Consider the following 25371-nt stretch of genomic DNA (forward strand, 5'->3'; position numbering starts at 1 on the left):
AAACGCCATCATCTCCTCCTTCAGTTTCTGCAGCTGCCAGGAAAAAAACTAAATTTTCCTTACAGAATGCCTGCCGGTCATGCAGATCATTCACCAAAAAATGACATCTGGTCGGGCCAGAGAGTACTACTAGTGACATGTCTTTTACCATGACTATGTGTGATACGGTCTCCATGCACAGAATGGTGGAGGACTATTTCAGAGATAACATCCTAATAGGCTACTAGTGACATGTCTTTTACCATGACTATGTGTGATACGGTCTCCATGCACAGAATGGTGGAGGACTATTTCAGAGATAACATCCTAATAGGCATGTCAGACAGTCCCTTTCAGGACTGGCAGAAAAAAGAGGCTAATTTGGAGGCCCATACACAAACCGGCTTTGCAATACTTAATTTGCCCACCCTCCAGTGTGTACACTGAAAGAGTTTTCAGTGCAGCTGGCAACCTTGTCAGTGATCGGCGTAGGAGGTTACTTACTCAAAATGTGGAAAAGATGATGTTCATTAAAATGAATTACAAATTCCACGAGGAAGACCTCTACCAACAATTACATAAAAAAATTACAGAGGTGCCTATGGTGGATTCCAGCGGGGATGAATTAATATTGCATGAAGAAGAGGATGTACACACTGATGGGGAGGACGAGGATGATGACAACTTGTAATGTAAAGCCAGTTTGTGCATGGGATCATTTTCATTTCCATGTCAAATGTGCATTGGCAGCTTGTTTTATGGGGGTCCAAACAAACCAAACCAATCATTTCAGCCACAATTGGCAGTCCTTGTCGCTGAAATGATTGGTTTGTTAAACTGCAAATGCCTTGTTTTGTATTCAACATAATTCCAAGGACTATCCATCTTGCATCTCTTTCCTTTCCATTATGTGCTGGTTGGGGCATTGCTTCCTGACATTTTAAAGTAATGTTATGGTTGGTTTAGGAACCAATGATTTGTTGTAAATTAATTTATTATCAATTTTACAGCCAGGGGCTGCACCCAATTAATTGTTTTTTACTTTTTTAATTTCATTATTATTAATTATTCAGCCAAGGGCTGCACCAATGAATTGTTTTTTAATTAATTTATTATCAATTTTACAGCCAGGGGCTGCACCAATGAATTTATTTTTATTAATTATACAGCCAGGGGCTGCAACCAATGAATAGTTTTTTACTTTTTTAATTAAATGATTATTAATTATTCAGCCCGGGGCTGCACCAATTAATTGTTTTTTAATTAATGTATTATCAATTTTACAGCCAGGGGCTGCACCAACTATCAACTGTCAATTCTTCAATCCTCAAGGGTATCCCAACCATAATCTTTGCACAGTCCTCAACTCTATTAATAATTATATCAATCAATTTTGAGCCAGCAAGCTGGATGCAACCTTTTGGCCCTTTAACTAGATGAAAAAATCAATATTGTGAGCTGTGAAGTGGTGAAAATTGACAGGAAACAAGTGGAAATAAATGTTATTGAGGTTATTAATACTGAAGGAACAAAAAAGGACAATTTTATGTGATTTTAGCTGTTTTTTTATTTTTTTTTAAGAAAAAATCCAGATCCAAAACAAAAACATGAAAACAAAACACGGAGGTGAGGTTTTGGCAAAACCAATCCAGATCCAAAACCAGGGGAGATCTAGATTCAAAAGTTTTGCAAACCAAAACCAAAACATGGAGGTCGGCGCACATCTGTAATTTTTAACCAACTCTGACATAACACTCCAATCTCTGTATAACAAAGATAATATAGAGAAACAACCTCACACTCTCCTAAATGATTATACCACTTCCTCTAGAAATATCTATACCCAGGTGTATATATTTACTGAAGGCCGAAAACATCGATGTTGTGTTTCTGAGGCAAAATCATACATTTACTAACAGACAATTGTTGATTTGTTTTTATAAGTATTACTAAATGTGTGATTTAGCCCCAGAAACACACCATCGATGCTGATCTATTTTCATCGATTTTAAATAGATAAAATTGACCTTTAGAAAATATATCCATAAAACAAACATTTAATCACTAAGGATTAACACTTGAGATTCACTTTTCCAGCTTATAATATCTTGTATGGGTGCATCCTGAAATCATTTAACCAAGTCATAACCTCTCAACATCCCAAATCACTCCTAAGACACTTACAGTATATATTAAATACTTATAACTTTGTAAATCACTGTAAATTATATCCCAAATAGATGTCTCTATATTTAATTACTCTAATGTAAATATGTTACTATATTCAAATCCCTTTCACATTCACAACGCATTCACACTGTAATATTAATACTCTGCATATACTTTAAATATAAGTACTGTAAGCTCACATAGTCTTAATCAATAATGGAAATCTGTCATTGGTGCACATGCAGATATGTTAGATTCGGGTCTGATGTGAGCACATATATTTGTTGTTTGATCCCACAGACATTACAGCAGAATACCACTTTGGATACTTTTAGATGTGAGCTACAATTGGAGGTGGAAATTAAGCCTGAAATTAAAAACCAGAGGACATGGCAAATTGTGGCCATTTTGAGTCAGGATAACTCTGTTTCATAGGGGCCTATTCATCATCACTTAAAGTTTTCAGGCCATTCATCAAGAAGGTAAAGCAGGAGATAACACAGATATCTCCTGCTTACCTTCCTCTCGCGGAATGGCCTGCTGTCCCCATACACTAGTATCACAGATATCTCCTACTTACTGTCCTCTTGCGGAATGGCCTGCTGTCCCCATACACTAGTATCACAGATATCTCCTGCTTAACCCTCCTCTTGCGGAATGGCCCTCTGTCCCCATACACTAGTATCACAGATATCTTCTGCTTACCTTTCTCTCCCGGAATGGCCCGCTGTCCACATACACTAGTATCACAGATATCTCCTGCTTACCTTTCTCTTCCGGAATGGCCCACTGTCCCCATACACTAGTATCACAGATATCTCCTGCTTACCTTCCTCTCGCAGAATGGCCGACTATCCCCGTACACTAGTATCACATATATCTCCTACTTACCTTCCTCTCACAGAATGGCCCACTGTCCCCATACACTAGTATCACAGATACAGTATCTCCTGCTTACCTTTCTCTCCCGGAATGGCCTGCTGTCCCCATACACTAGTATCACAGATATCTCCTACTTTCCTTCCTCTTGCGGAATGGCCCGCTGTCCCCATACACTAGTATCACATATATCTCCTGCTTACCTTCCTCTTGTGGAATGGCCCGCTGTCCCCATACACTAGTATCACAGATATCTCCTGCTTACCTTTCTTTTCCGGAATGACCCGCTGTCCCCATACACTAGCATCACAGATATCTCCTGCTTACCTTCCTCTCCCAGAATGGCCCGCTGTCCCCATAAACTAGTACCATGGATATCTCCTGCTTACCTTTCTCTTCCAGAATGGCTCGCTTTCCCACACACTAGTATCACATATATCTCCTGCTTACCTTCCTCTTGCAGAATGGCCCGCTGTCCCCATACACTAGTATCACAAATAACTCCTGATTACCTTCCTCTCCCAGAATGGCCCGCTGTCCCCATACACTAGTACCACAGGTATCTCCTGCTTACCTTTCTCTCCTGGAATGACCTACTGTCCCCATACACTAGTATCACAGATATCTCCTACTTACCTTCATCTTGCAGAATGGCCCACTGTTCCCATACACTAGTATGGGGACAGTATTCATCAAGCTCCGAAAATATAATATTTTCGGAGCTTGACTGCGGACGAATGCTCCTGCTCCAGACTCGCAACCCACTTCTCCTTTATGGTAAAGAGGTCCGGGTTGTGAAGAGTGATACTTTAGGATCCCTCTGCCCCTGTCTGGCTCTTTTCGTCGGACGTCGTGGAGCTTGTGTGTGCATGTGTGACCTGTATGTCATGCATGTGCAGTCCCATCACTGCTCCAAAAAGGAGCAGTGAAGCCACTCGCGGGTGCAGCTGATTTTGCATCAGCTGTCACCACGCCGGTGCAATGATGAATTGCTCCAACAGCAGCAGCGAGTTAGAATGTTAATTATTGGGGTCCATTCAGACCCTGATAATTAACATCTTGAATAGGTCCCATAGTGTATAAAGTTAGTTGAGTAATTTTGTGATTGACAGTGTATAGGGGACCGATGTCTGATTGGCGATATCTGGGAGGGGTAGGAGTTAATTGTTTATATAAATCTGGCCACGCATCTAAAGATTATCTTTCCAACCAGGCAACTACAGATATGCCCAGCAATGCTGTTGGTACGGGGAATCACACCACGCATAGCGTGAGACATGCACCTGCAAGCGGATGCACAGACTGCGTACAAATGCATCTCCATCGGAATGCATGGTGCGATTGCAGTGTGATTGTGGGCACGGAAAATGGAAGGAAAATCTGGTAAAGTATGGGAGCAAATGACTATCAGCCATTTCTCCCAACTTCTGGAAAATGGATGACAAAAAAATCACTCAGACAAATTCAATAAATCAATCGGATTTAACCAACTTGTCGGAATTATCTTATTTGCCTGTTTTTCGACATTTGGGAGCAAATGGCCACTTGTCATTTCCTTTTACACATTACTGGATTTTCGTTCCAACCAGCCAACAAGTTGATTGGTTAGAAAGATAATTTTTAGATGGCTTAAGAAAGACTTATTTGGTGACAAATCTTTTTTTTTTTTCTGATTCAGTTCTCACCCTTTTTCTTCAGTTTTGTTTAGGTTCACTGGTTGTCTGGTGCAGTACATACAATATATTGTTTGTATCATCACTACGTTTGGGGTATTGTTTAGCTGCCTACTTGAGTTTGCTTATCTATGTTTCCTCAAAAAATGTATTATTAACTTTTACCTGCTCCGCTCTGGAGAATGAGTGGGCTGATCCTCCACATATACCTTAAAACTCATCATTCACTCTTTCAAATGATGTGGCCCAGAGCTGTAACTACGGCTCGCGCTGCAGGCCATGCCACCTCCATGTGATGTCACGTGGAAGGGGTGGGGTTACAAACACCGGGTATTACAGCAATGAGGCTGTTAGAGAAGTGATGTACATGCCTGGAGCATATTAGGAACACTCCAGGCAGCACTGCTGTATAGATTCTGGCTGCAAGGTACCATTCTAGGCACCCTGCTAGCCAGTTACAGGAGCCGTGGGTAAGCGTCGATGCTGTAAACATGGGTCTGCGTGGCCGCACTGCTGTCACACCCCTATTTATGGCCCTAATGTGTCACACTAGTAGCTATTGTCTAGTGATCACCTGTGATCACCAGACAATTCTACCCTGCCCTACCAGAAAATTGAGGGTTTACGTAAAAATATTATATCTCACAACCTAATGGACTTATATGGATAATATGCCAACAATGTATATAATAGTATCCTATATCTATTTAGCATCCATCAAGTTAGATTATTGTAGTCGCTCACAGCACTGTGATTACCAGTCTGGGAGCATTTGATGGAGGTAACGGGGATGGGTGGCATAAACACAGGCATGTTGCAACTGTTTTAGGAGCATGACGCTAACTGCATCTGCTATCCAGTATACAGATAACAAGACTCAGGCGTCTCAGAATACGACGTCATTCTGCATGACCATAGGGTTCCTCTGATGCTCAATTATTGAAGGATCTGCAACCAATGTTGCATTTTTGTACACAGGCCTTTGGATTTACGAAGCCACCAGTGGGCGCCTCAATACATATCCCAGCTGCTGTGAGATTTGCATATTTGCGCACAGCAGTTTCCAACAAAGATGCGGCAGCGACAGCATTAATGTGCATCTCGGAATCAGGCTGTCTGAGCGCTAAACAATCGGGACACACACGATGTGCGACTGGGACACATGACTAAAACATCAGCCAACTGCATGTGGCATCAACACTGTGTACTACTCGGAAATAAATATATGTGCGCTAATGCTTTTATACTCACCGTAGCAGGTTGTGCTCCGTCCTGTTTTCTGTCCAAGTACATCCCTGAAGTGCAGTAATCATCTTAAAAAACTCTCCTCCAATTCTAGAAATGAAAAAAAGAGCAGCCATTCTGAAATACCTAATTAACCACTGTATATTTTTTACTTTTTTTCTTAATGTGAAGTTACAGCATATAAAAAAAATTGATGGTGATTTAAAGATTTCAATATTTTTAGAACATTTGACACTAATGGGTAACCAAGCCAAAGGTCCTTTAACTGGAATGAATTGCCTCCTCATAAACTTTTACAATCATTTGAAATAATGTATTATTTTTTCAAGTAAATGTGTGGGAGACTGTTGGATAAGCGATATGGATCCCCAGCCTCCCGCATTCATCTTCTCACACAAGTAAAAGCTAAAACAGTTCATATTTTGCTAAGGCATTGAAATTTTTTGTTGACACTTGGGAGTCATCGAGCCAAGGACAGGGTGGTTTTGAAGATCTACCGGTATGTTATCTCATTAATTGATTGAATGTATGTCAGCGGATCTCTGTGATACCGACTAATGCCTGTATTCAATTAGCCATGGAAAGTTGGAATCTGCAAAAAAGTATCGCGGATGACGTCATTTCGTCTGGCGGAAACTTATCTCTGTATTCAATTGCAAACACTGTTCTATCAGAATAAGATCTATCCTCCAGAGGAATCTACCATATTGTGAAATATTTCTGTAGCGCAGGTTGAAGTGATCATTTTATTCCATAACAATGTCCATCCTATTAGGTGCTTGTAGGGTCCTGCGACTTGTTCTCACTGCGGACACGCGTTGCATGATGGTATCTGTAGTCCTAGAGAAAGGTTCAGTGCACTGTAGCAATAATCTCCTAAGCCTACACCAAACTGCAATTCCCAGCTGCATGCCGGTAACAATCATCCTCTTCTTCCAGTGCTGGGTGGAAATCATACATGTCTACCCTCCCGGAAGTCGCGGGAGGCTCCCACTTTTTTGGTTAACCCCCAGCACCCCTGGAAGGTGTCAAAACTGGATTATTGGCTGAGACAAGATCAGTTTAAAATTGAAGCGTGCGCGATGCCATCTTGCAAATGGCAGCTAGACTCCATTTTAGAAACAAAAATCTGCAAGACGCCATTTTGCGACCAGCGTCACTTTAAGTTACAACTCAGGAGCTAAGAACAGATGGCAATGTTTTTGATAATCTACCAAGGGCAACTGGAAGAACAAGCTTGCTGAGTAAAAGTAAATAGAATAGACAATGGGTATTTTTACATACAAATTGGGAATCCCTGGATGCAGACAAAGTATAGTTGTGGCAATTGTAATATAATCCAGGCATTGATCTACACAATTGGATTTGTCTGAATCATCAACAGGTCTTAGCCCCACACACAGACAGGATGGCCCCAACTTCACAGCTTGAGGTGGTAACACAGTTGCATTCACACAAGAGTCTGGGAGAACAAAAGAGCTTTTTCCTTTGAACACAGGAAAGGTGGGGGCCTGCTGACAGAGGGCATGTGGAACTACCATGCTCAGCAATCCACACAGCTAGATGTTCACTTTGTGTATGAGAAATTATGCACTTAAATCTCACTCATTAATAACTAGCATCCTTATATCAAACCCTGAATACTCACACATTACATATTCACACATAAGGTTTAATAAGCTTTAAAGTATATGATTTAAGTTGGTTCAGTTAGTATAAATGCTGAGAAATAAATATATTTGATAACTAAGGTTCTATACATGTTAAGACAGCAGTGTTTGGGTTCGTACTGATGCATACTCTTTCAACAGAATTCCGGTACTATCGGTGTGGAGATCGCATCATGCATTCGCAACTTATGGACCACGGAGACTACAAGCAACAAAGTGTACATATTAGGAACAACTGTTAGGATGCAGCATGGGGAGGTGGGAGGGAAAAGACCCTCAGTTGTTAGAGGCTGGGCGAGTCTATTTGAACCAGCCTGTTAAATGCACTGTAACATATGCTTCTCCTCTGGGAACCAATGGCATAAGCAAGAAACCTCTATTGTCCTCTCTTTTCTGAGGGGGTATAAACATGTGTGTCCAAACACTGGGTCTTTAGTCTTCTTGCTGAATGACGACGGGGTCTCTTGCAGATGCCTATCAGCGGGTCTGGAAGCACGGAGTATGTATACTGTACTTGGGGGTCTGTATAATTCCTTTGCATCTAATTGTGTCTGGATCAATAGCATGTAACTGACTGTACTTTTTACTTGAATAATACTTTGTGCTTTGGAACCACATGTTCTAAGTCTGGAGTCTCTATTTACTGTATGACTGCATACGCAAATTAAGCGTCATCCTTAGAGGTTTATAGGTAGGATTTTAGAAGGTACAGGCAGGGTTATATAGAGGTTCAATTTTAATATCAACAGATGGGGGCTCGTCGAGTGAAGTCACTTACCTACTCACATGGCACATACGTCTAGCGATATCTCAGCAAAGGGTGGAGTGGCCACATACAGGGTTTTCCTATAACTGCTTTGTGCTGAAAGATCGCTATCTATTTTCGTGTGAGCCAAGGAAGCTGACTAGAATCTAGGGACAAGAAAGGAAAAAGTTTGTTTTCCTTTGTTGATAGAACCTAATGCTTAGAGGAGTGCTGCAGTATTGAGTACGCGGTTGAGTTGCATTTTTGCATACGCAGTTAAAAAGTCATTATACGGTTGTGCGGTAGTCGCATTATTGTGTATGCGGCTGGTCGCACAATAACGTATACGCACTTCTGGTTCTGCTGCCATGTGTTTTAACAAAGCCATTGAGGTTTACCTTTTTCAATTATTACCAATATCTGGGTTAACGTTTGTTTTTCTGCACAGGAAAAAGTGTGTAACAGTGAGTGTATTGTTGGTAGGGGTAATTTGTTCCCTACAGTTAAAGGTACCATATGACCTTTAAGGGCTAAGTGCTAGTCGCTCGGTAAGCAGCTTACCGTTCTATACACAGTAGCAGGTGTACATGTTGTCTTTGTTGTAGAGAGGTGCGTGAGAGTAGCCGACATATAAACTCTCATAGGTGTGGAAGTTGCCTTACTAAATCTTATCCGGGTGTGGAAGTTGCCTTTTTCAAATCTTATCCAGGTGTGGAAGTTGCCTTACTAAATCTTATCCAGGTGTGTGAGCGCCGCCGACTTAAATCGTCCACAGGTAAGTGAAAGTATCTTGATTGTCTTTCACCAGTCTAAATCTTTATTGAAAAGCATAGGATTTTGTCTCAGAATGGGAGCCATGCAAACAGTGAAGATGTTAGACAATGATGTGCTGCTAATGGAGGCACCGATCGGATCGGCCCATCGTATTATGCATACTAAGTACGGTACTTATGCAATAAGGTATTGTGATGTATGGTTTAAAATGACGATGAAGAGTGTTAGACCGTAGTTTTGATAAGGATGTATTAGAGAATGTCCGGGATCACACATGTTTGATGCGCTCCCAAGAGAAAAAGGTCAAATATTGTGAATGTTTAAAATTGTGGCAGCATGAAGGGGATGCGTGGCTTAAAAATGTGCAAGCGACGCAAACTAGCGTTGCGAGTGCATTGCCAGAAAATACATCCACAATGCTAAATTGCAATGCGGGCGAGCCGCAAAATGGTGCGCACGTGCGGCAAGGTAGCATTGTGAGAGTATTGCCAGCAGTTCACGCTCACCTCCCCCACCTTATGTGGATGGAGGTGCAAGTACAGTTACCAAAAATACCCATAAAAATGTAACAAGCAACTTGTACCCCCTCTTAAGTAATCATAAAGAAAATGTTTATGATGCGGATGATGAGCCTATTGTAATGTCTGCCATTTCCCATGCCGTACAAATGATAGATGCTGCATCACCACAAACATGGTGCCGCCATCTCCATCGGTAACAGCAAGGGAAGTGTTAACCCCCTCTGCACCCGTAGAGGAAGTTGTTCATACCATATGAAGCAGCAGTAGGTTAAACCCCCAGCCAGGTAACCAGGTCAGAGGTAGCAATGCTGCCGGTCTGCATCCTATTCGGACGATAACTGTTCCGAATGGAAATGCAGATGCAAACGGTGTAGTGCCCACAAGGGAAGTAGGAATGCATTGTCCATGGACAAGAGCAGAACTAAATTCCATCATAAATGATTTCCCCGATCCCAAAAAGGAACTAGCCAAATGTCAAAGATTTTTGAGAAATTTGGATAGTTCACTTGAGCCCACTAATAAAGATTGGCGTGTGGTGTTAAGGGCCTGTCTGCCACGCAATACCGACGTGACAAAATTTATCACGGATTGTGTATTGGATGGTGACGTTCCCTTAACAGACCAAGTAAACCAAGGTAACATTTCCCGCATTTTAACTCAGTTGGGTGTATATTTTCCAGTAGTAGTTAACTGGAACAAAATTTTCACAATTAAGCAAAGGAGAGTGAAACTGCAGAAGACTATTGCGACCGGGCTCTGCAGACTATCACCCAGTACACTGGGATAGAAGATATTAAAGATAGCACTCACCACAGGGGAATGATAGTCACGGTACTCATGGACGGTCTGAAAGACGATTTAAAGATTCGGGTTAAGACCTCGCAACCTGGCTGGAGGGGACTCACAATAGATAACCTCATAGAGTCTGACATAGAACATGATAAAAATATCACAAAGAAGAGAGAGACCCAGAGCAAAAAACTAATGGCTGTCAGTATACAAGCTCTGGAAGGAATGACAATAACATCACAGCCAACCAACACACCTGCACCCACACACACACCTGCACCTGAACAAGTACACGTCCTCACCAATCCCACACCACAGCAAACACATCCTTACCCCACATATCATACACAACCACAGGCCTCATACTGCCCACAAACTTCATACCTCCCACAATACCCTTATCCTTCACATCCTTACCCTCCCTACCCTTACCCATACCCACCATCTTTCCCTCTGGCTCAAATCCTACAACAATCTTTTCATCCACCCCGTTCAAAATTATGTTTTAACTGTCACCAAGTGGGACACATAAGTAAGTGCTGCAAAGTGAAGAACACCACACAGGAACACGGGTTTCCCATGGGTTCATAGGTAACCCCAGTATCTTCTCCCAGGCCTTATATGACTGTTTACAATCTTTTCAACCTGCCAATATATCTGTTCTAATGTAAAATGTGGACGATTTGTTGTTGTATTTTAGGTCATGTTTAAATGATATTAAACTGTTGTGCTTTATCTCCCACTCATAGGACACAAGGATGCTAAGGATAAACAGCAGCCATGCCAGGCTGAGGTCGACTATTAGGAATACTATCCAACCCAGTGGCCCAGACATTATTTAGAGCAGTAGCTATTAATAACAAGATTTAATTGCAGGAACCTGTATGAAGATACTTTATCCCTAGAATTATTAAAAATGATAGGGGGTCTTATTTTACAGGTGACATTTTCAAGAACATGTGTAAGATGATGGGTAACAACACTAAGATTATCCCAGACTGTCTTTTCCTTTATTTGCCCCCCTTTGAGATACTGTTCAAACAGACAGCCTCATGTGAAAATATGATAATGAGGTTACTGTGCAGGGTCTCACGAAGATGAGAATAACCGAAATTGAAAGTGTTATTAACTAATATGTCTAATGCAACCTGTCATGATGTCAAATCTGGAAGAATTTGTTATGATCCAAATTTTTTTTTTTAGCTCAGGTTGTTTGACTGATAGGTGGAAAGGTCCGTATCTGATGATACAGCATCCTCAAAGGGTGGCTGAGGAAGATACGTGGGTCAATTCCACTCACTATAGGGAGGTTAACCAACCGGTGGAGATGCAAGGCGTATACAAGGCCGATAACGTGGACCTGTCGATTGCGAGCTTGTGCCGGAAAGATTAAAAAGGTGACGGTGAGATATCTGAGCTAAAGAAATGTGTAGATCAGTGCTTCCAGCAATGGAGTGGTCTGCTGTGGTCATCCTAGTTCTTTTTTTTTCCAGAGTTTTTGTTGTGATGATCTGTTTGAGGATACTCAGTGTCTGTGATGGAGGACCGATAAAGGAAATGTGAGCTGATGGCAGAGCTGATGGAGTGGATTCAGGAGGAGGAGTGCAATGCCAATCAGGGGAGTGTCTGACCAATTTTAGTATTGTAATTGTTATGTTATTTGGGAAGAATACTTCCAGAAGTTATGACCCTCACACATGATTGAAATGCTTGGTATACATAAAAACACACCATCACCATATCTTCACATGCAAAATGAACACAGAGGCAAGAGAAGTATGATATCTGGGGACGTACATAAAGCCGCTCAGTTAGTGAGACAACTGGCTTTCAAGTTTTAGTCGCACTGGATCCCACCAGAATTGCTCGGGGTACATTAAATTTTAGATATATTCAGGAACTTGCTAAATTGATAGATAATATCACCGAGATGTATGATGACACATTCAGGTATACAGGGAGAGAATTGCAAGCGTACAAGAAAGAACTGGTGCCACACAGGCTAGTGTTGAATTATTTAACTGCTGTTACTGGAGGGTATTACGTAACGTTAGCCACCCAATTTGGAGTAAAATGTTGCACTTATGTCACCAATGATACCAGCGACCCTAAGGAGGTGATAGACCAGAAGAAGGATGAAATTCTGCAGCTAAAGTGGGAATTTCGTAAGAACCATAATGCTTCAGTGGCTGAAGTAGGGAAAAAGATAGAAGGATGGGTGTCATGGCTGAACCCAGTGAAATGGTTCTCAGGTCTAGGGGAATGGGTCCAGGAAGTGATCGCCAGCATAGGCAAATTCTTGATCCTTATACTAATTGTCATCATAATAATTGGCATATGTGTCCGGTGTGTTCCTATTGTGTTGAAGTGTGGAAAATGTAAAAATAGAGTAAAACGAAAGAATGAAACTATGATGGTGGTCAGTAATGACAATATGAATACTGAGGTAAATACAGAACTGCATTACAACCCTGAGCTAGGAAATACCATCATTTAATGTATTATATTTAGTCATGCATAAAAAATTTATTATTGAAATGTTATTTTTAAAAAAACACCCCAAATAATGTAAAGTCTAAATTCCCCTTCAAGACTGCTTTTATAAGACTGGTGCATTCCCACACCTTTCACATGATCTTCCAAGATTCGCGTATAATAGTAGTTTTATGTCCCCACTCAGAGACACATTATTGATGGATTAAGAACCACCTTGTGCTATCCCATGATAACACTAAATAATATGTAAATGTAAGCCTAAATTAAATTCTAATAGCAGATTGTGATAGCATGTTGTTCGATATCAAAGGCAGAACTGTCAAAACTGGATTATTGGCTGAGACAAGATTAGTTTAAAATTGAAGCGTGCGCGACGCCATCTTGCAAATGGCAGCTAGACTCCATTTTAGAAACAAGAATCTGCAAGACACCATTTTGCGACCAGCGTCACTTTAAGTTACAACTCAGGAGCTAAGAACAGATGGCAATGTTTTTGATAATCTACCAAGGGCAACTGGAAGAACAAGCTTCCTGAGTAAAAATAAATAGAATAGACAATGGGTATTTTTACATACAAATTGGGAATCCCTGGATGCAGACAAAGTATAGTTGTGGCAATTGTAATATAATCCAGGCATTGATCTACACAATTGGATTTGTCTGATTCCTAAACAGGTGTTAGCCCCACACACAGACAGGATGGCCTCAACTTCACAGCTTGAGGTGGTAACAGTTGTATTCACACAAGAGTCTGGGAGAACAAAATAGCTTTTTCCTTTGAACACAGGAAAGGTGGGGGCCTGCTGACTGAAGGCATGTGGAACTACCATGCTCAGCAATCCACACAGCTAGATGTTCACTTTGTGTATGAGAAATGATGCACTTAAATCTCACTCATTAATAACTAGCGTCCTTATATCAAACCCCAAAAACTCACAAATTACATATTCACACATAAGGTTTAATAAGCTTTAAAGTATATGATTTAAGTTGGTTCAGTTAGTTTAAATGCTGTGAAATAAAGATATATGATAACTAAAGTTCTATACATGTTAAGACAGCAGTGTTTGGGTTTGTACTGATGCATACTCTTTCAAACAGAATTCTGGTACTATCGGTTTGGAGATCGCATCATGCATTCGCAACTTATGGACCGCAGAGACTACAAGCAACAAAATGTATATTTTAGGAACAACTGTTAGAATGCAGCATGGGGAGGCGGGAGGGAAAAGACCCTCAGTTGTTAGAGGCTGGGCGAGTCTATTTGAACCAGCCTGTTAAATGCACTGTAACATATGCTTCTCTCCTGGGAACCAATGGCATAAGCAAGAAACTTCTCTATTGTCCTCTCTATTCTGGGGGGAAAAAACATGTGTGCCCAACCACTGGGTCTTTAGTCTTCTTGCTGAATGCTGAATGATGACAGGATCTCTTGCTGATGCTTATCAGCGGGTCCGGAAGAGCAGAGTATGTATACTGTACTTGGGGTCTGTATAATTCCTTTGCGTCTAATTGTGTCTGGATCAATAGCGTGTAACTGACTGTACTTTTTACTTGAATAATACTTTGTGCTTTGGAACCACATGTTCTAAGTCTGGAGTCTCTATTTACTGTATGACTGTGTATGCAAATTAAGCGTCCTCCTTAGAGGTTTATAGGTAGGAATTTAGAAGGTACAGGCAGGGGTATATAGAGGTTCAATTTTAATATCAACAAAGGGTAGGCATTTCTCCCACTATACTGCCCACTTCCTAGTGAAGTATGAATGTTGGGGAGAAATTCAGTGGCGATCGTGGGTCTCCATGTAGGGGGCGGGGCTTAATGATGTGATTTTTCATGAATCGCGTCAATTGGCCCTGCCCCGATTTAAATTCAATCAAATTGCAGCAATTTGCCACCAGGGGGCGGGGCCTAATTATGTGAATCATCAGGCCACGCCCCCCATCGCTACCCTCCTGCTTCTTTTACCCGTGTTTCTCCCGGGAAGAGAAAACAAATGGTAGGCAACTATGTACTGAGTATACACTGATAATGGTCACACTGCTCTGTATAATAATACTGAGTATACACTGATAATGGTCACACTGCTCTGTATAATAATACTGAGTATACACTGATAATGGTCACACCACTCTGTATAATAATACTGAGTATACACTGATAATGGTCACACTGCTCTGTATAATAATACTGAGTAAACACTGATAATGGTCACACCGCACTGTATAATAACACTGAGTATACACTGATAATGATCACACCGCTCTGTATAATAATACTGAGTATGCACAGATAATGATCACACCGCTCTGTATAATAATACTGAGTATACACTGATAATGGTCACACCACTCTGTATATTAATACTGAGTATACACTGATAATGGTCACACCGCACTGTATAATAATACTGAGTATACACAGATAATGATCACACCGCTTTGTATAATAATACTGAGTATACGCTGATAATGGTCACACCGCTCTGTATAATACTCTGTATACACTGATAATGGTTACACCGCTCTGTGTAATAATACTGAGTATACACTGATAATGGTCACACCGCTCTGTATAATAACACTGAGTATATGCTGATAATGGTCATACCGCTCTGTATAATAATACTGAGTGTGCACTGATAATGATCACACCGCTCTGTATAATAATACTGAGAATACACTGATAATGTTCACACCGCTCTGTATAATAACACTGAGTATATGCTGATAATGGTCACACCGCTCTGTATAATAATACTGAGTATACGTTGATAATGATCACACCGCTCTGTATAATAATACTGAGTATACACTGATAATGGTCACACTGCACTGTATAATAATACTGAGAATACACTGATAATGGTCACACTGCTCTGTATAATAATACTGAGTATACACTGATAATGGTCACACTGCTCTGTATAATAATACTGAGTATACACTGATAATGGTCACACCGCTCTGTATAATAATACTGAGTATACACTGATAATGATCATACTTTCTGTATAATAATACAGAGTATACACTGATAATGTTCACACCGGACTGTATAATAATACTGAGTATACACAGATAATGATCACACCGCTTTGTATAATAATACTGAGTATACACTGATAATGATCACAGCGCTCTGCATAATAATACTGAGTATACACTGATAATGGTCACACCGCTCTGTATAATACTCTGTATACACTGATAATGGTCACACTGCTCTGTATAATACTACTGAGTATACACTGATAATGGTCACACTTCTCTGTATAATACTCTGTATACACTGATAATAATAAGACTACTGTGTAACAATAATGAAGACTGCAGTATGTTATGATTTAGAATTTCAATCCCAGCCATATACTGAGTAAATAAGAGATATAACTCACGTTTTCATTGTAGAACTTAATATAGTAGATTTCAGGTTCATACATTCAGGCTCTGACGTGGTGATCTGTGGTTTCCTTGTCCTTCAACAGTAAACAGAGAAGGACCTTATATAATATAATATAAGTTTGTGTAGAAGGAATATGGCTTTGTTTCTCTATGTCCTATCTCTCTACAGAATCTCTCTAGAATCTGATTGGTTGCTATGGGCAACATCTCCACTTCTCAAAACCCGCACTTTAGTATACAGTGTATACCTCTGTCTCTCCCTTCTACTCTCTGTCATTCCTCTTCTATGTTCCTTTCTAAGTACTGTTCTACTTTCACTTCATCTCACAGTGGGTGGCATGTACTAAATGAGGAAATGCGGTAAAACACCCAAAAACTCAGGGGGTTTTACTGCATACCCCAAATATACAAGGCACAGGAATGCGATGTGCTTCGTCGCAGTGGGTAACGCCATCTTGAGGTGGCGTTACCCAATAGAAGCCTATGGGCTACTTTTCTTCCATCTATCCTTTCCTTCTAGTTTTTTACAGCGATCAGCTTGTTGTTTATCTAGACCACACAGCGGATCACAGGAGCCGGCTCCCGACTCCGTTCTGCCTGTCAGGGGACTGGGGGGTAAAGCCCTGGTAACGCCATCTGAAGATGGCGTTATTATCACAGAGCTTTCCCCAGTATTTTTTCACAATATATCTTTAGTAAATCTGAGCAGATCACATTTCCCTTCACACATATTGGAAGCACAGATAGCGAATACCCCCGCTTGTGGATCGCTACCCACTCTTCCCTATGGGAATAAAGTCAGGGTTGCTAGAAGGGATCCTTCCGGATCCCTCCGCCCCTGTCAGGCTCCTTCCACTGAATGTTGGGGCTCTAATGTGCATGAGTGACCTCTAGGTCGCGCACTGCCGTCACTGCTCCGACAAACTTCACATCAGCTGCCACTGCGCCGGAGCAATGCTGAATTTCTCCGGTTGCGGCAGCGAGTTAGAATGTTAATTATCGGGGTCCGTTTGGACCCCGATAATTAACATCATGAATAGGCCCCTTAGTGCCATCCCCTCTCTCTCCATCCCACTTTCCATCTTTCCATCTATCTCTCTGTTTCTCTCTCTGTTCCTTCCTTCCTAAGTATTGATTCCATTCTCTCTCCGTCTCACCCTGTCTCTCCTCCACTCTCTATCATAATTTCTCTACCTCTGAAATCGTAGAATGTACCTGTGATGCTCCTTTCTGTGGACCTGTAGACTGTGGTAAATCCCATAGCATGCCAGCACAGTGATCAGGGTCAGGATGAGCTTCATGCAGCGCAACATTACTTAATATTACATGACACCTCCCTGTGTGTAGCTGTGTCCTGTATCTCCAGGTCTGAGTAACTGATTACACTTTGTTTATGCCCCTGACATAGCTGATGAAGGTGTGTCCCATCTGTCCAGGTCACACACTCTGACTGTGACCTCAGTAACTAATTAGTCCTGCTTATCTCCTATTCTGTTTCAATTAGCACACAATACAGTACAGTAATGAAGGTGCATTTGCCAAAAAAATACAGCTAAACACAGACACAAATATAAATGAAAAAAGCCATTTAAATTCAATTTAATACAAAGATTCAATGTTTTCCTTATTAAAGAGCTCTATTCATTATGTTAATTATATGGGTCCGATAATTAACATACTTACTCCATGTGAGCCACAGAGCAGTTCAACATTGAACCCATGTGGAGACAGCTGATCCAAAAATCAGCTGTCTCCCGAACCGCTTTCGGAGCTATGACACTAGTGCAGCTGCGTCACCTGCAGTTCACGCATGCACACAAAAAGCCCCGACGTCCATCAGAAGGAGCTGGACAGGGGCAGAGGGATCCAGAAGGATCCCTCTTCGCAACCAGGGGGAGGAACAGAATTAGCAGCGAGTGCATAAGCAAATGCCATATGAAGATGGCGAATGCACCCACAGTCAAGCTCCAAAAAATTTTTCGGAGCTGGATTAATTCTGTCCCCATACTAGTGTATGGGGACAGCGGGCAATTCTGCGACAGAAAGGTAAGCAGGAGATATCTGTGATACTAGTGTATGGGGACAGTGGGCCATTCTGTGAGAGGAAGGTAAGTAGGAGATATATGTGATACTAGTGTATGGGGATAGTCGGCCATTCTGCGAGAGGAAGGTAAGCAGGAGATATCTGTGATACTAGTGTATGGGGACAGTGGGCCATTCCGGAAGAGAAAGGTAAGCAGGAGATATCTGTGATACTAGTGTATGTGGACAGCGGGCCATTCCGGGAGAGAAAGGTAAGCAGGAGATATCTGTGATACTAGTGTATGGGGACAGTGGGCCATTCTGCGAGAGGAAGGTAAGTAGGAGATATCTGTGAAACTAGTGTATGGGGACAGTGGGCCATTCTGCGAGAGGAAGGTAAGCAGGATATATCTGTGATACTAGTGTTTGACGACAGCGGGCCTTTCCAGGAGAGAAAGGTAAGCAGGAGATATCTGTAATACTAGTGTATGTGGACAGCGGGCCATTCCGGAAGAGAAAGGTAAGCAGGAGATATCTGTGATACTAGTGTATGAGGAAAGCGGACCATGGCGGGAGAGGAAAGTAAGCAGGAGATATCTGTGATACTAGAGTATGGGGACTGCAGGCCATTCCGGAATAAAAGGTAAGTAGGAGATATCTGTGATACTAGTGTATGGGGACAGCGGCCATTCCAGGAGAGGAAGGTAAGTAGGAGATATCTGTGATACTAGTCTATGGGGACAGCAGCCATTCCAGGTAAGGAAGGTAAGTAGGAGATATCTGTGATACTAGTCTATGGGGACAGCGGGCTATTCCAGGAGAAAAAGGAAAGCAGGAGATATCTGTGATACCAGTGTATGGGGATAGTGGGCTATTCCAAGAGAGAAAGGTAAGCAGGAGATATCTGTGATACTAGTGTATGGGGACAGCGGGCCATTCTGGGAGAGAAAGGGAAGCAGGAGATATCTGTGATACTAGTGAATGGGGACAGTGGGCCATTCTGGGAGAGAAAGGTAGCAGGAGATATCTGTGATACCAGTGTATGGGGACAGTGGGCTATTCCTGGAGAGGAAGGTAAGCAGGAGATATCTGTGATACTAGTGTATGGGGACAGTGGGCCATTCTGGGAGAGAAAAGGCAGGAGATGGAGGGAGCCAAGTGCTGCAGAAGGGTGAAATAACAGTGGTGTGGATGGGGGAGGATGACAAAGTGATGCAGATGGGGGGGAGACAGCAGTGTGGATTGGGGGAGTAACAGAGTTACACACTTTAGGGGGACAGAGCAAAGTGGATGGGGGGTACAGAGTGACATGGATGCAGAAAGACAGAGCAGCGGATATGGTTAAAGACAGATTGGGGCAGATCAGGGAATACAGACTAGCACAAATGTAACAGTAGGGATTGTGGAAGACAGATTGGTACAGATATGGGAAAGAGAGAGTGGTGCAGGTGGGGGGGAGCGACAGCGTGGCACAGTTATGGTGGAAAGATTGGTGGAAATGAGGGTATAAAGAGCTAGCACATTTGGGATACCACACAGCAGTAGGGATTGGGGAAGTTAGAGCAGCATGGAGGTGTATAGGGGAAGAAAGTTTACAAGCATAGACAGAGTATGTTGATTTTAGAAATCAGGGAGATGAATGTGTATTCTGATTGAGAAGGATGTATGGATTGATAAGGATGTTGTAACCTAATGGGATTGTTGTGGTGACCAAATGGGAAGATTGTGGGCACTGATTGGGATGTGTGTGCCACATACTGTAACTGCTCAGACCTCAGTTGCATAGACTACATGTGTAATTCTGTGAATTAGCAGCTCCACCATTTTGTGAGTAACAGCAATCTCACTCTGTGAGAGTGCTGAATCTGCAGTTAACCACATGGTGTGATGGCATACCATATCTGTATTGTGCAAAGAATGTGTCCATTAAGGCATCAGCCTGAATGATCGGAATTTCATTGCTTTTTTGAGTTTGAGTGGCAGAAATTCAGTAGGTTTTGTGAAAATTCAGATCATGTCTAAGAAGCCTTAATGGGACTGTTATATCATAATTAACCCCTGGTAAAATCCTTCCTATACTTTCTAAACCTTTATACGCTCCTGTCTATACCTTCTAAAATTTACGCTATTTGCGTACGCAGTCATACAGTAAAATAAAAGCCTTCAGACCTTGAAAATGTGTTTCCAACGCACAAAGTATATTATTCAACATAAAACAGTAAATTACACGCTGTGATCTAAAGACAATTTAGAGCAAAGAAATCATACAGACCCAAGGTACAGTTATTACATACGCACGAACACTGGGACTAGTTACCGGCATCAACAAGAGACCTCCATCTACAGCAGCAGCAAGAAGACTCCAGATTGGAGTCTGCACGCACATTTATACCCTTACAGGGATAAGCAACATAATAGGCAAGTTTGGCATGATTCCATTGGTTCTCCATCACGGTGCTTCTGCTACAGGACATTTAACAGGTTGATTCAAATGGACACAGACCAGCCTCCGACAGCCTATTGTCTCCTTTTTCCTGCCGCATGCAAATCTAAGCTGCTAATATTACAAAGTACATTTTAGTGCTTTAACTCTCTAGAGTCCATAAGTTGAGAATGCATGTTGCGATCTTCTCACCGATGACACCGGAAAGCTGTTGAGACAGAGTAGATCAGTACGCTGCCAAACATGGTTGGCTTATCATGTACTAAACCTTAGATATCAAATAATCTTTATTTCACAACATTAGTAATAACTGAATAAACCTTGAATATTTCACATCGAAGCTATGGAACCTTTTATGTGAGTGAGCAGTGTGTAAGTATTAGGGGTTTGGGAAAAGACACTAGTTAGATTTATGTAGTGAGGACTTCTAACTTGGGGCAGATGTGTATGCATGCAGCTAATAAACAGCGTTTGCATGCAGGATATTATCCATTCGCTAATGTGCGTATTTAATGTGCATATGGGATATGAGGAGATATGCGTTCGCATAATGCTAATAATATGCGATCGCATGATGCTAATAATAGCATCGCCGTATGTACTTAAGTGTGAGTTTCTCTAAAATGGAGCTGGACGGCCATTCGCAAAATGGCGTCGTACAGATACTTATTTTTAAGATGGAGTCTGGTTGCCATTCGCAAGATGGCGTTGCTCCAAGCTAATTTTACACTGATTGTGTCTCAGCCACTAAACCAGCTTTGACAGGTCATTATGAAAACATAAGGTTTTGTGTCTATGGATTTGTATAATGACTACATTCAATGATCTACAGTAGTATTACTGGGTAGTTCCATGCAGAAAAAAAATAAACTGCAGGTACAGACTCCAAGCACTGAGAATACAGAATATGAAAATATTTATAAGAAACTGTAGCAATAAGGTTCTACTTACTACATGTTTGGCCAAAAATATTACCTCTAATACAGTGAGACAAAGAGCATGGGGTGCCTGCAAGACCTGATTAGCTACATTACAGCTGGGAGCGAAACTGCATAGAATGTAACTTGTACTTACAGTACCCTGTGCCTGGAGAGGTAGAGCGGAGCCATGCAGGAGAAAGTTACTTATAGTAAAGCTGCATCTTCAGTTACTCCATTTAGGAGGTGTTTATGTTGTGGCTTTCTTAGGCCATGTGTAAAGATATATATAAGCTAATGATGACGCGTTATGTGGATACATAAAAGAGTGAACAATTTCCTTGAAAAAAAGTCATGGGGTCTAGAGCTAGAACAAGTAATGGGCCATGAAACTATGATTGGTCAATGTATATGGGTCATGGTGGTGTATGTTACAGCTGGGAATGTTGCTGACTAGTAGAGGACATTCAAGGAGGGCACTACTTTCCAATGTAGTGTTTGTGGTGTTGTTGAAAGCAATGCCTAAATGACTGAATATAGAAGAAGTTTGCCCTTATATTGCTCAGGCTTGTCATGGACTTCATCCCAATCTGCATCTACCAAACTTTCACTGTGTGATGATAGTCAACCACAGTTCAGCCATCACTCTGTCCACGTTCAGCAATCACTCTGTCCACGTTCAGCCATCACTCTGTCCACGTTCAGCCATCACTCTGTCCACGTTCAGCCATCACTCTGTCCACGTTCAGCCATCACTCTGTCCACGTTCAGCCATCACTCTGTCCACGTTCAGCCATCAGTCTGTCCACGTTCAGCCATCAGTCTGTCCACGTTCAGCCATCACTCTGTCCACGTTCAGCCATCACTCTGTCCACGTTCAGCCATCAGTCTGTCCACATTCAGCCATCAGTCTGTCCACGTTCAGCCATCAGTCTGTCCTTGTTCTGCCATCAGTTCTGTACTTTATCTCCTGTAACAAAAGAGGATGTTGGTAAAACCCTGTATATAGTTTAGCACACAGATTATATTAACCTGCGATGTGTCCAAGGGCCTGATTCAGACCCGGTCGCAAGTGCTGAGCACTGGCAACCGGGTCGATGGTGGCCCACTGCGCAAGACCCGGATAGCGATGGACACTCCATCGCTCCAGGTCTCGCAACAAAGGGGGCGAGCTGTCGATGGTGAGTGACAGCTCGCCCCCTTTGGTAAGCGGGCCGGGGGCATGGCCGGCCAAATGGGGGCGCTCCCGAAGGAACACCTACTGTTTGGGGGCGGCCCCACTGACATCACAAGTGATGTCAGTGGGAGAGCTTCCGGCTCAATTTGAGCCGAAAGCTCTCTGGGGCTTGCGGCCATGAGACCCTACCACAAGGGTCTCATCGCAAGCCCGATGGTAGCGATGGTCTTGACCATCGTGACTATCATCATGGCCGCTCGCTATAGCTGTGAAAAAACGCCCTGATTCAGAGCGAGCACTCTGTCAGAGCGTCCAGCTCTGAATCAGGCCCCAAGTCTCTAATCTTGCCAATCTCTTATTATTCTTACAGGCTTCACCTGCCAAACTTCCTAGCTGACTATGCCCATGCTGATTTTAATTGTAGGAAGAGCCTGTGCCAAATGTCTCCATTTAGACTTACGGAAGGCTGGACAAACACAATGAATTGCAGTATTGTTGCCTTTGCATGTTAACATTGTATTAATTTACATGAAAGCACCAATTTAATTATCTAAGTAACATATTTTTATTCTGTGAATTAAACAAAATGGTGAAAATTTTCTTATACTGTAGGTGGTTATAAATTTGCCATTTTTTTGGGCTTCAGATGTCAAATTTAATTATTAAAATGGCAAAAAGTTACACAAATAAGTATAAAAAACTAGTAAAGGAAAACATATCGTAGACATATAGGTTAATGTACAATAAAGCTGGTTGAAATTGCGCCTCAACCGTACGCAGTCAGAGATGCATTTGTTACATTTGTATGACATGGGGTAAAAGTGTATTTACAATTACCCCACAAACAAACATATGGCGTGACAGTGTTATTAGTAATTACTCAAGTGCACAAGATATAATAGTTACATAAATACAAATGACATTAAATTACAAACATATTTTAAATTCTTCTTTAACAATAAAATGGGAATCTTCTATCTCGCCATAGTCCAAATGGAAATAACTTCAAATAACAGTTTGTGAGGGAGGATTCGGAGGACAGGTCTAATGGTTAGTGTGGACCAGTGCCAGATGGAGATGTCAGAGATTAAGGGGTATATTTACTAAGCCTTGGATAGAGATAATGTGAACCAATATAAAGTACTAGCCAATCAGCTCCTAACAGCCATGTCATAGGCTATGTTTGAAAATTTACAGTTAGGAGCTGGGACTTTATCTGCGTCCATGTTATCTCCATCCTAGGGTTAGTAAATAGACCCCTCAGTTCCTGAAGCATATTAACTGCCACCCATGTCTTTACTTAACCTTGCATCCCCTTCCTTTTCCATAGTGATGGTGGACAGAGCACCAGCCGCTGGTTACTGTGTGGTGTAAATTACCATAAAGAGGAGGCATCTTTTCCCCAATCTTCTTGGCACAGCCACACACCACAAATGTATTGGCCAAGGCCTGAGGGGAGCAAGGAAAATACTAAACAGAAAGATGGATTGTTCTATACACATGTCAAACTTTATTTTCTGTTCTAATTTCAGCATCAGCATTAGGGTACATGGTCTTGTGTGACCACACTCTATAGGAGCTCTGGAAGCCATGTTGCAGATAGCATGTATGATGAAAGGTTCATGGTTACACCAACTTAGGAGATACGGCTGCACCTTTTCAGCAGCTCGGCCCCCTGGACAGGCCCAGGTAGCTTGTACCCATTTATCCCTTCTCCTGGAGAACAGTCTTTGATGGTCCAAACTTGATTCTTTATAGGACTGAGAGCTAGTGGAGTATCTTACAGAGGGGGACAGAAGATGGGGAGAGGGGTCAGAGTTGCTGCTTCATAGACAATGGATCTGAGAAGATATACAAATGCTGAAGCCACTGTCTTTTCTACAGAGACTCTCATCGATGACATCGCAGATCCACAGATTGAGGACCTCATTCAGAGTCGGTCGTTGCGGCCGCACGGTTGTACACAGCCGATGTTCGCTAAACTGCGCATGCGTAAAGTTCACAATGCGCGTGCGCAAACTAGCTGTTACGATCAGAAATTTCTCTCTCCTTGAGCACAGCCAGGTCGGTAGTTTGAGTTACAGAATGAACCGTTTGTGGGTGGTAACAGGGGAAGGTTCTTGAAAACGGGGGAGTGGAGATCCGAACGCAGGAGTGCCTAATAATGCGAATGGCGTTTAATGGGAGTGCATAATTAACTAAGTAGTGTCATGGCACACGTGACATGGGAGGTTTGAACACTGACTTGATCGTAGTGCTTAAGAGAGGGTATGGTCAACCTTAAGCTCTACGACCAGCTCCGATGGTTCCCGATGGTCGCGATTAATCCTTATATCCCAGGAGATGACGTGTGTGGTGAACGAGAAGGGGGTATGATGTAGTCTTACGACCGCTTCTTACCCTCGGTCGTTCAGCTAACGATCTCATCTTAGGACCGCAACTTGTGAACGCTTCATTTGCATATCCGG

At 42.1% G+C, this 25371-nt stretch overlaps 1 protein-coding gene across 1 annotated transcript in view; it reads right to left on the reverse strand.

Moving 5' to 3' along the window:
- LOC148513903 (alpha-2,8-sialyltransferase 8E-like) overlaps nt 1–17645 on the reverse strand; it is a 55419-nt gene extending 37774 nt beyond the window's left edge. Inside the window, exons 1-3 of the mRNA XM_088481324.1 lie at nt 17560–17645; nt 16338–16418; nt 5952–6035 (exon numbers count right to left, since the gene is read on the reverse strand). Coding sequence (XP_088337450.1) covers nt 5952–6035; nt 16338–16418; nt 17560–17645 — 251 coding nt within the window. The remainder of the gene's footprint in view (nt 1–5951; nt 6036–16337; nt 16419–17559) is intronic.
- Between the last annotated feature and the right edge of the window lie 7726 nt (nt 17646–25371).

This window comes from Taudactylus pleione, unplaced genomic scaffold (assembly GCF_031769625.1).
Source record: "Taudactylus pleione unplaced genomic scaffold, aTauple2 ptg000268l, whole genome shotgun sequence".
NCBI classification, from domain to species: domain Eukaryota; kingdom Metazoa; phylum Chordata; class Amphibia; order Anura; family Myobatrachidae; genus Taudactylus; species Taudactylus pleione.